The sequence below is a fragment of the Chlorocebus sabaeus genome, chromosome 7, assembly GCF_047675955.1.
Source record: "Chlorocebus sabaeus isolate Y175 chromosome 7, mChlSab1.0.hap1, whole genome shotgun sequence".
NCBI classification, from domain to species: domain Eukaryota; kingdom Metazoa; phylum Chordata; class Mammalia; order Primates; family Cercopithecidae; genus Chlorocebus; species Chlorocebus sabaeus.
Genome location: NC_132910.1, coordinates 61,415,665 through 61,428,214, shown reverse-complemented (window position 1 = coordinate 61,428,214; position 12,550 = coordinate 61,415,665). Strand labels below are relative to the sequence as shown.

Below are 12,550 nucleotides of genomic sequence, written 5' to 3'. Positions count from 1 at the left end.
TAACCAAACGCTGTGATATATTCGAAACACCTTTACTCTCATTCAACAGTATAATTGCTTAGTACTTAATTCATCACGTTTTCATTGATTCTTTCTGTGCAGTTTTCAGCAGTATTTATTTACAGAGGAACACATTTTAATTTGTTGTCATGTGGTTTTTCATGTATTATTGTAGCAATACTTTACCACCACAGGAAGCAGGAAGAACAAGTGTTTCACCAATAATATCAGGCTTTTCCTCTTTTGCCGTAATGTAAGAAACCTCAAGGGAGGCTTCTGACTTTTTTCATTAAGCTTAGTAAATAGAGTCTTCTTAACTATCATAACTTTGAACGCAACTGTAAAAATTATAAAAAATCATTTTCAGATTCTGGATACCCATTTTCAAATATCTTGCCTGTCCTGATGGCTTCATGTTACCATTAGCTAACATCTTCCCAGGTACACTTCACAATTTTTATGAGGTTCGTTGCTAATAATAACAATTGTAAATTCATTTATCAGCCTGTCTTCTTGTTAATTTCTCTTTTTAACTTCTTTTTGGTCAGATCTATGGAGATTTATATTGCTTTCAGCTCTTATGCAGCCAACAAAAAGCTCATCCTAGGAATAAGAGAGGTGTCAAGGCTGCCTTTTCCTCATTATTCTCTTGGGTTTGCAATATTAGTGTTGTCTACAATTGTTAGTTTCTTTGTAGGAAGGCATCTGAGCCACTTGTTGAATTTTGTAGGAGTTCGTTTTGATAAAACCAAATAAGAGGATCCATAAGTCGTCAGGTAAACTGCTGACTGAGTTCTGGAGCCCCATTGCCCTGTCAGGGAACACCGTGTATGTGGATGAGTGATGTCTCCACTGTCAGCCCAAGCACCTAGCATCCAATAAACACTTGCTGACTTGATTTGAGTTGATTCATGGATGTAATTTATATAAAAGGAAATTTCATTAATTCAATCCTACTTTCAAATTGCTTTCAACATAGAGAACTAGATATATTAAGAAAGTTTTCCTAAACCAACTTGAAACTATTAATTTTTTCTGGTAGAAAGAACTAATAAAATCATTACATCGATGGACTTTCAACAATCAGTCTCGGGAGGTGTCATGTGCATTGTAAATCTGGCAGAATAAGAGTCTAGGGTCCTGAGCTATATTCTCATAGGACCTGAGAAGCTACTTCATCTGTCTGGATCTCAGCCTCTCATCCATAATAAGAAGCAGTTGGGCTAAATGATCTTGAAGGTCCATTGTAATTTGACATTTATCAATTTAATTCACATTCTGTATGCACTATAGAATTCAATAACTTTCTTGTTTGTGGCACTTTGGCAAGGAGGCTTAAACTTGCGGTAAATTCCTACATAAATATTATTCATCTTAACCTCTACTTTCTGTAAGTCGTTTCCTTTTCTGTTTCTTGGAACTTCAAATATGAAATCAATAATGTATCATAGGCCAGGCGTGGTGGCTCACACCTATAATCCCAGCACTTTGGGAGGCCAAGGTGGGTGGATCTCTTGGGCCCAGGAGTTCAAGACCAGCCTGGGCAATATGGCGAAATCCTGTCTCTACTAAAAATACAGAAATTAGTTGGGTGTGCTGGCGTGCACCTGTAGTTCCAGCTACTCAGGAAGTTGATCACCTGAGCTCAGGAAGTCAAGGCTGCAGTGTGCCTTGATTGTGCCATTGCCCTCCAGCCTGGGTGACAAGAGTGAGACTCTGTTTCAAAAAAGTAATAATAATAATTTTAAAATGTGTCATCATAAGTCCTACTAAATGAAGTAAAACAATAACTTAAAACGAATAACTTCCCCCAAGTGATACTAAACACTCAATATTCTGCAGGAATTCTAAAAGTTAATCTACTGATTAAATCTATAAAAATTTTATTGGAGGTACAAAATTTGGTGTAAGTTTCATTTATACTGAACACAATTATCTTCTCTCTTTTTCAATCAGCTTTAAATTTAGTTTCTCAAATTGCAAGGATAAACACATAAGTATTTGCCTATAGATACTACATCCTGAGTGTTCTAGACAAACATAAAAATGAGGTAAAATTAAGAAGCGTTGGCATATTGATATTTCCTGAGTCCAATTTCATTGTTCTCATTAATCCTACCCTGGTCATTAAGTTCTGGGCCCTACCTATATACATATATACCGAAGACATATGTAACAAATAGCAAGATTAACTATTTAAAAATAATTAGTGGGGAATTTGTGTCATATGTTAGGATAATAAAAAGGATAATTTTTTTTAAATCACAAAGAGCCTGCTGGTTAAGATGGTTTTTAGGACTTAGCTCATCCCAGGAAACCAACTTTAGACTTCTCTAAGCATTGCTGAAAATTTGAAGAAACAGGTATTAGAAAAATTATAGAAGGCAAAGATGTTTCTAATATGTCTCATTTATGGTTTTTGGTAGAGAGTAATAGCCAATATTTGCTGATAACTCACTATGTGTCAGCTAAGATTCTAAGCACTTTACATGAATTAATCCATTTAGCACTCATATCAATCTAAGAGGTAGGTATTAATAGCTTGTATCAGCTCCAGAATTAGACCCTATCAATTTCAAAAGCTGAGGCCTAACATGATATGCCAGACATAGGGCACTGACCAAAGATGAGAGAACTTCTTCATGCAAAGTATGGCAACAAGCACTAGAACCATCTGCCCAAAACTGCTCCATTTTTGCCTGTGTGACAAGATCAACCCACTGTATAAAGAACCAACCAGAATTCACTCTGCTTAAAATGTATCCTTTGTTTCAAAATGGCACTGCATCTCTTGGAAGTAATAAATCCGGTAACTTCATATGTGTCAACATAACTCAGGTTAAAGAGGATGTCATGCACTATGTGCTTCTATTAGCTCCTGTCTCAGAAGACAACATGTCAGTATTGAAAGACAGTCACTTATCCTCTTGTAGGTGTCCATGATTAGGTGCTTTTTAATGGATTGAAATCCTAGATGATCATTTTTCTTCAAACACCTCAGTTTTTCCCACTTACATGAAATCTTTGCCACGATTCATTAGAATAACCAGGAGAGATAAAAATTCCAGTAGGTTTTTCAAATTTGTCTTCCAAAAAATAATAAGCCTTTTGATCCACTTAAAGCATTGAACATTCTATACAATGTTGCTTGAATCTAAAAGATGGAGTGGGTAAATTAACATTAATGACAATAACCTTTGCAATTTCCCTGCACACCAAGGAGAGGTTAATTTCCTGTGTGTTGAAAATCTTACAGCAAACAGAATAATTATGCGCTTCAGAGGAGGGGAGAAAAACACCAGATGACCCTTGGTAGCTTCAATCCTTTGGCATGTTTTTAAACCTCGTAAGGGAAGTACTGGGCTGGTAGTGCAGAGGATTGGTGTCAACCAGCATGTATTATGATAAAAAATGTTGTTTGACTAATCTGCCTTTGACCTGTTTATACAAGAATGGTATATATGAAAAAGGAAGATCCTTTTTCAAGCTTTTAAAATTTTAGCCAAAAAAGTGTTGGAATGAATAAAATAAAACACTGTTTGTCAACTGATACACGATGTGCTGAAGAACAAGGCAGCTGCCATGATGCTGTTGTGACTACCTGTATCCTAGCAACCACCTACCCACAGAAAGAACAACCTCATGGATGTAATTCCCTTACTACACACAAAGCTGGTCCATAGAACTCCGGAAAGCTAGTCTGAATGGAGGAAGGAGGCAGTGCTTTTCTCTGAAAGGACTCTTACATCACTGGGAAGAAGCTTTGCAAATAAATCAGGGCCTACCATGAATCACTGTCACAGCAGTTGGCTGGCTCTCAAATACCTTCACACACACACAAATTCCAGTGTACTGAATGTCCTGGGAAATACTTGGGAAACCCAGACACTGAGAGGCCTTAGTACTTTTGGCCAACTTGGGAGAATCAGAAAATCAAGTCAGAATGGAAAAAAAACAAAAACAAAAACAAAAAACAGATGCTTACACCAATTCAGTTTCCAGACTTAGCAAGGAGGTCAACAGGTGATGAGAGTAAAAGTTTCTGCCTTGTATTTGGCTAAAACAACTGAAGTTTCTATACATTTGCTAATTCCCAGAATTGAGAAGAAAGCTCTGGAAGATACTGTTAAGAAATAGAACATCTCCTAAAGAAACACATGTTGACAAGCATTATTCCACAATTGCCTTTAGAAGTTATTAACTTTGGCCATATAAAACAAAAGAGTAAAGCATTTTCAGAGATAGTAAGATCTTCCAAGAAGTGTAAAGATCCCTTCTGTTCAGTGTAATTTTTTCTTCTTCTACACCTGGCAATAATAGTATTCATCCTTCCAGTCCTGACTCTCAGTCATCTTGTCTTGAGCCCCAGCAAACAGGACAGCTGGAAAGGGCCTGGGATGGCCGTGTGCACAGCCACCTCAGTGGTAATAAAGAGTCTCTACAAAGTGAATCTATGTTCTTAGTTCACCTAATATCTAGGCAATACTTCCTTCATGGTGAAAAATATTAGCATTCTGGAGGACAGTACTGGCCTGTAGGCAAGAAGTAAATAGACAGTGGGGACAATTACATTCCAATGGTCAGGATGTCTGTTGTTGCTGTTGTTGTTTCTGGTTCTTTCTTAAAGTTAATTCTAATTCTAACATGAGAACCTATAACATAACAAGACTAACATTTTGTTTACTAGCTCTAGGATGGCCCAAATTTGGAGTAATAATTAAACTAAGCACTAAACTGCTTCCTGGAATTTAAAATTTATTGAAAAAGATTTAGGAATCCTTTAAAAGAACACGATTTCTTTCTTTACAACTGACCTAGACCTTTCTGAGAGATTCCAGGGCCTGCCTCTCTCATCCTCACCCCATCAAGTACACTCCTCTGTTCTCCTCGACCTTTGGCCACAACAATCAGAGAAAGTGATTTCTGTCTTAAAAACTGACCATTTTGAAAACGCTCTCCAATGCAGTCATTTCCAGCTATTGAGGATAGTTATTGAGTCTTTAATTGTTTTGTTCACAATAAGTTAATAAGTTTATAAAAACTACTTCTGTACAGTAATTGCTAAAATAGCTTAGATCAGGCAACTTACATTGGAAAGTTGCTAGATTCTCCTAGTTTCCTCTATTGTAATCAAAGTGAGGAAAAGTTTAAGGACCTCGAACGGATTTTAGAAGACTTACTTTCCAGGTAAGAAATCTTTGTTACCTTTCATCTCAGGTTCAATGTTTGACTTTTTAACTCTGTATGGATTAAAAAAAAACTTATAAATTGATCTATATGAATTTGTTAAATGAAACCTACATGTCAATGGTAAAAATAAAAGACATGCTACTGATTCACAAGCCAAACTATTTGATGCTCCCAATAGCAGACCACTGACTGACTAGGGAATATTCTGAGCTTACTTCTCTATTCACAGATATGTACACTTTACACTTGACCTGACCAGTCAATAACTACTAAATAAGGACACATTTCTTTTTTATAGTCAAATTTTTTGTACCGTGCCACCACAAGCAAATGGCTGGAAATTAGCCTCGTTTAAAACCTTCCCACCCTAGACCTTTCTGAGAGATTCTGGGGCCTGCCTCTCTTATCCTCACCCCATCGAGAGCTCTCCTCTGATCTCCTTGATCTCTGGCCACACCAATATGAGGCCACAGTGCTCCTGGAAGTAGGTCCCCCCTACCTGTCACTCATGTACCGTATCACCTGAGCACAAGTGAGATCAATCTCTAACTTTTAATGACATCCTCTTTAAGGATTGTGGATAATGGAGGAGGACAACCTATAGTATAACTCACAATCGCTGGCCATGACCAGACCTGTTAAAGTCTCTTTTCAAGTCAGTGCCCTGCCTTACTTATGACTTGTGTCCACCAAGCCAAAGTAAGGGCACTCTCCAGACCCGAAGTGCTGTAGTCCCTTCCCAGGCTCAGAATACAGGACACAGAGAGATACAGACAGAGGGAGACATGAAAGAGAGAGAGAGAAAGGCAGAGAGAGAGAGAGAGAGAGAGAGAGAGAAGCATGCATTCCTAATACCTGGGACTGCCTACGAGAACTTTCACTTCTGTCTCAAAATTAACATTTCCCATTGTAGAAGGAAAAGGAAAATGATTACTTTGAAACCAGGAGCCAGAAGTTCTCAAATGAGTACACAACTGTTTTTGTTTAGCAAAACACATCGGTGCACTATTTAATAGTTTTTTTAAGTTATTTTCTTTTACAAAGGCAGGTCTAGGATATGATCAGAAAAGCAAATTTGGAGGAAGAAGAAATCTAAAATGTTCTGCAGAAGGATGTGGATGGTCTGAAGTAGATTAGGGAGGCCCAGGAAAGGGGCCAAGGTGCAGGTCGGTATCACTGAGGGAGAAAGAGGATTTGGCTCATGTGGTAGAAGACTAAGGCCCAGGAAAAAGAGATGTCCGGCAAGTCCCTTCCACAGACGACATTGTGTCACTTTTAGGAACAGGAATGAAAAATGTTTTGCTTTGTTGTCGGAAGTGCTGGGATGTAAGCAGCCCCCGCCCCTGCCCCTGCCCCAAGCCGCGCAACAGCAAACCTTCAGGTAAAGTCTGTCCCCTCACAGCTCATAACAACTTTGTTTCCTCATTCTTTCAAGAAGTAAGTGAGACAGGGTGGTGACTGGTGGGAGGTGGTGAAGGATGGGAAAGGGACAGTACATGAGGGCAGCGAGACACACAGTAGATGAATCATTCAGTAGGAGGCCCAGAAGGGACACAGAGCCTTGCCTTCCTCATCACAGTCCCCACCTCCAGCATCTTCCAAGACAGAAGAGAGAGGCACTAGGTTTCCCGGAACATAGGATGGAGGTGCAGGCCACTTTAATTTAAATAGATGCTGAGCCCAGCAAGCCATAGGACTTGGCATTTCTCAGACTCCAGGCCCCGCTCAGGAACATCATCTAGCCTTCTGCTCCTTCTGGAAGAATCTCAGCATAACCACATGCCTTTCTGCTTCACCATTATACACTCTGAGAAAAGTGATTTGCTATGAATAACCCACCTTTACTTGAAATTAAACAAAAAACAAAAAAACCTAGTAATCAAGAGAAAGGAACAGAGCTTATAGTGAAGAAAAGGTAAATGTTTATTCTACCATTTCACTTCTTTTCTCAAACTGTCTTCCAAGGAGGGTGTATATCACATAGAGGCTATGTAAGATGGTTTGCTATTGTGTGGAAAGAAAATATTAGATATATTATTTGTTGTGTAATGTTCATTATATACACATGTTCATGTGTACAGTGTACATATTACATGTATGTAATTGATAAATGTGTTTATTAGAAGCATATGCTTACATTTTAATTATTTTACTGATGGAACAGTCTGGAGACTACTGATTTAATAAACCAACTGAGACCAGGCGTGGTGGCTCATGCCTGCAATCCCAGCACTTTGGGAGGCCGAGGCGGGTAGATCACTTGAGGTCAGGAGTTCGAGACCAGCCTGGCCAACATGATGAAACCCGTCTCTACTAAAATTACAAAAATTAGCGGGTGTGGTGGCACATGCCTGTAATCCCAACTACTCAGGAGGCTGAGGCAGGAGAATTACTTGAACCTGGGAGGCGGAGGTTGCAGTGAGCCAAGGTCATGCCACTGTACTCCAGCCTGGGCGACAGAGCAAAACCCATCTCAAAAAATAAAAATAAAAATAAAAAACCAACTGATCACACAGAATCAATAGAAGCCCAGACCTCACCATTACACAATATCCCCTTGTAACAAACCTCCACATGTACCCCTGAATCTAAAGTAAAAATTGAAATTAAAAAAGACAAAAAACTAAAAGCTAAAAAACCTCCAACCAATCATACTACATACAACTAATCCATTGAAATGGATTTTCATAAAGGCAGATTTATAAATTATAAAGTAAAGTTTTTAATTTACTTGAGCCAAATTATTAGTCTGTTTACTTTTGATGGAAACAATCAACTACTTGCTCTATCCTGAACACAAGCAACTTCTAAATTGAATGTCAAGTATTTGGACCAGCTCAAATTAGTCCCAAAATGTAAATTCACTGAGAAAACTAATTTACCATTTTTATATGCTTTTAATAGCTTTAAAAATTCTCAAGGGAAGGGTTCCACACATGGGCAAAAATATGCAAAAAATTGAAATAATCACTGTCATTTTCAAGCGGCTTGTTTTTGCTGCTGTTAAAATAAGATTGTTACCAGTAAGAAACCTAACAAATAGACTTAATTTGCAATGAAATTTTTTATCAGTTGGTATAAGAAAAAGACAAACACCAGAGCCACAGTTCCACAAAGTTACTTACTCAAATCAAGTTGATATTTTTTTGTATTTTGAGTAAACATTTCTTCTGATTACAAAAATATGAGTTATGTATTTTGAAATTATTTTGACTATAATTTTTAATGTTGTAGAACTATTATTGAGTTTTTTAATATGGCATTTTGTCACGTATAAAAAATGTTCAATGATTATAGATGAAACCAAGCCACATTTAGAAAATACTATTACATTCATAAAAATAATTTTTAAAACAACAAAAACATTAATAGAATCTCAGGCTTAACGAGTGTTTATTATATGCCAAGCTCTGTTTTGTGCACTTTACACATATTAACTCAGTGGTTCTAACCCAGGCTGTTGGTTAGAATCACCAAGAGAATATTTAAAAAAAAAAAAATTGAGGCCTAGATTCCACTCCCAGAAGAGACTCTGATCCAGACTGCCTGGGGTGGCCCCCCAGACATTCGTGATTCTAATGTGCAGCCAGCATTGAAAATGAATACATTAATGCAATAGTGACAAGAGTTCTCGGAAGAGGGTACAATTATCTTCATTTTAAGGTAAGGAAAATGAGACACAGTTCACAAGCAGCAGAAATGGGATTTGAACCCAGGCAAGCAATCTGTCTCCAAAATTTTTGCTCTTTACTGCTAAGCTCTACTACCTCTCCATGACCAAACACCACTGAATATTTGGAGGATAGTTTCACTGCCGTTAGAAGAGAAAAAAAAAACTTCACATAGCGCTGGCTGAAAAAACAAACAAGCTCCTGGTCTCATAATTACTCTGGTTTGCACATGACTGGGACACTGACCAAGCCTTAGCCGGTACTGAAATCAGTAATTTCACTGTTTACTACTAAAAGTGATCTACCCAGTTGGCTTAGTGCCACCCCAGGATCCCTCCTGCAGCTGGGAGGCTGTACTTCTTCCTTACCCTTTATTTACCAAAAAAGTTCATATAAGTAATGCAGGTACAGATGCCAAACAGGAACAGTTTCTTTTTCAACTGTTATTTGTCCTCCAGGGTAAATGGCCTTGAAAGTTCAGAAGCCACTTGCCAGCAGTTTTCTTTCCTGCTCTCCTCACCTGCTGCAGCTCAAGTAGAAGCTAACAGAAGACTCAGTTAATTTGTTAAAATGGAGGGAGAGGGAGGGGAATAGAAAGAAACCTAACTGTGTTGCTGTCACTTGGTTTATCTGGCTAGCAGTCACATGAGTAACAATCCTGCCTAAGTTTACCTGAATACTGTTAGACCATAAAGCATTCTTCCTGCTGGGTCAGGTGGCTGCAGAGGTGATCTATCTCCATGCCAAGGGAAAGAAATAAGGCAAGTAGAATTTAAATGAGGGAAAATAGATGATGGCACCATATCTATTTAGAGAGGGGAAAGAAATACTATCCTCTGAAATGCACACAGTGACAGAGGGTGACCCAGGCAGTTATCAGCTAACATGAGACCAGGAGCGTAAAGTACAGGATTTAAACCAGTGACTTGCAAGAAATGGGGAAGCAGAGAGTCAGGGAGTCCCAAAGTGCTATCCACACATTCCACACTCCATGGATCTGTGCCGTGTCACTGCACTATTCAAACACGGCATCTCATCGTATGACTTGATCAAAGAGATCTAGCCAAGACGTGGAGCCCAAGAGGACATTTATTGAGCACACTTGGCTAAGCACCTTGCTTTGGTACATGCTTGGTTATCTCATGTGATTCCCCACAGAAAGTCCTAAAAGCAGTGGGCGAGGGTATTATTTCTCAGAGATATTCTAAGGTAACTCAGTTATTAAGTTAGTGGCATGGATATGAAATGAGGCTTGTTTGTTTCTAAAATCTGTGGTTCCTTCCACTGTGTGACACAGTCTCCCCAACTCATTGTTTCTATCCTGGGTTTCATGTTTATTGGGTACAACCCACCTCAATGATGGTACTTCTGAGCCACCAGAGGTGGCAAGGAAAACAAGGCATAGACTTGCTTGCCAGCAGAAATCAGACTATTCTGAAATCCTAGAGCCATTCATAAAAGCTCATTTTTGTGATTTCTTGGGTTCTGCTTCAGCAACCTGGGTTCTTTCCTAGCTTCTGGCTGCCTGAGAGATTGGCCCAACCATCACCTATGCAAATAACAGTGCCCAACTCTAGATATTTGCCAACTATTCCACAGAAAATTCTCCCACCCCGAAGACAGTCCAGTCCATTTGACATAACTGCATACAAAAGTTTTACTTCTGCCTCCAACAGCTGAGTCTAAGGTTCATGGGGACATTTTTGTCATGTGTCACCCTCTTTTTGTTGCTGTTCTCTAAGACTATGTCATTAACAGATCAGAGAAAGATGCCTCATTCATACACAAGAATTTGCTGAGTACACACTATGGAAGCAGAAATGTCCTAGGTGCTGGGAATATAGAGATCACTAGGATTAAGCATTTCTTTCAAATACCCTAGAGTTCTGCTCACCTGTTACAAGGAGTGCTGCCTGAGTACAGAGTCCAGAGATTCTAAGCGAAAGCACCTGATTTCCTCACTGGGAACTTCCTTCATGGGAGAGCCAGGACAGCAGCCTAGCTTTGGCAGTTTGGCTCTGTTTTGCTCTCTTTATTCAAACTATTGTCTATTGCATACTGTCTTCCAGAAGTGTCTCTTCTGGAAACTGTACTGTGTTTTCCCCCTCGATCTACCTCTTTTTAAAAGCCAGACCCAATCTCAAAAGGGCAAGCTGATAAAAATGGAATGTCGGGGCAGCTCATTACCCTCTCATCAATGGAGGCAGCTGCCTTGTCTGAGCAGCAGGTTGGAGACCCACCCAAGGACTAAATAAATGAATTAACAGTTAGAGGGAGAATTTTTTCAGGCAGTATCCTTTGGCAGGATTGTAATTCACATTCAGTCAAGCTCCCATTTCCCCTTGGTGAAAATTCCATTTAATATGAGAGGACAGCGTGGCTTATTTACCCACTGTCATATTTGGCAGTTCTCAAAGTTGCACTGCACCTGTTACGAAAACTCCGGAGTCGTGTCAGAGCCTCAGAAACAGTGAGAGTGGAGACAAAGTGAAGGAGGTTGAAATTGAAACTTAGGTTAATTTTCACAATTACCTTTGTTCACAGTTCCCTTCCCATTTTTCACTAATTTTTAGCAACTTCTGAATTCTTACACTGTTATCAGAAGGAAGAATTTTTTTTCTTTGTGGCTTAAGAGTTCCAAACAGACAAACAGAAAATCAACCATCTGTTTCCCTAATTTCCAGTATAAAGCCAATCAGCTAGGTGTTACTTACTCCTCTTGTCAGAATAAAAGCTGAAGCTTCCATGAAATGTTCTGCTAGTTTAAAATGAGGCGTATTCACTTACATATAGAAGTACAGTTTGAGAGTTTTGAATTTTGATATTTGGTAGCAGAGTAGCTCTAATGGCCAGTAAGAAAATAAACATGCATCAGAAAACAAAAACGAAGCAACTATACACACCCAAAGACAAACTTTTTAAAATGCCCAAGTATACCAGATTGAACCAACAGGGATGCAGGGACAGTTTCCCAGAGACCTGGAGCTCCTTTTCATTGCAGTACTTACCCACACGAGTAGAATTCCCATGTCCTGCAGGAGTACCTTCAGGACAGCTCCAGTGCTGTGGTGCTGAGAGACTAACACAACTAAATTTTAAAACTACTGGCAACAGAATGATAAAAGTGAGCAGCATGATCCTGATGGGTTTGAACTTTCAAAAGAAAACAGCTTGACTTTGCTGGAGCATGGACCGGGCAAGGTGAGTATGTCTGACTCCAGATGCAGCTGCCTGAGTGGGGCCTCAGCCCTGGTGCATCTTTTACTCTCCCGTTGTGTTGTTGCCCTCCAAGCTCTTTCTTCAACTGAGAGACCTTCCAAATGCAGCCTGCCACGGGAAGCCACAGGAAAGATTTCTTTATCTATGTTTCTTTGGAAGCCAGTAAGAAATACCTGACACCCTTATGACAAATTTCACAGAGTTTTAGCAGCCCTGCTCTGGCTGACTTCACTCTGACAGACAGAGCAAGGCAAAGGCTTAGAGAGGAAAAAGAAAGAAAGAACTGATAGAAAGTTCCAGCCACAACCCTTGGATGGGGCTGAAAGAAGAAATATGGAGATACGATTCCTCTCCCAACACGGTTTCTCTTTTTGAAAAGTGGGATGACTCAGCTTTGCTTTTTAAAGCTCTTCAGGCTCCACCTCCTTTCCTTTAGTGACACTTGAGTGAGCCTCTGTTTGCAAATGAGA

General features: G+C 39.3%; 1 protein-coding gene across 2 annotated transcripts in view; it reads right to left on the bottom strand.

Moving 5' to 3' along the window:
* Positions 1 to 12,550, bottom strand: part of EGF (epidermal growth factor) — a 101,433-nt gene extending 88,883 nt beyond the window's left edge. For both annotated transcript variants that reach the window (XM_037990891.2, XM_007999539.3), the window contains exon 1: positions 11,870 to 12,550. In XM_037990891.2, the coding sequence (XP_037846819.2) occupies positions 11,870 to 11,996 (127 nt within the window). In that variant the 5' untranslated portion in view covers positions 11,997 to 12,550. The remainder of the gene's footprint in view (positions 1 to 11,869) is intronic.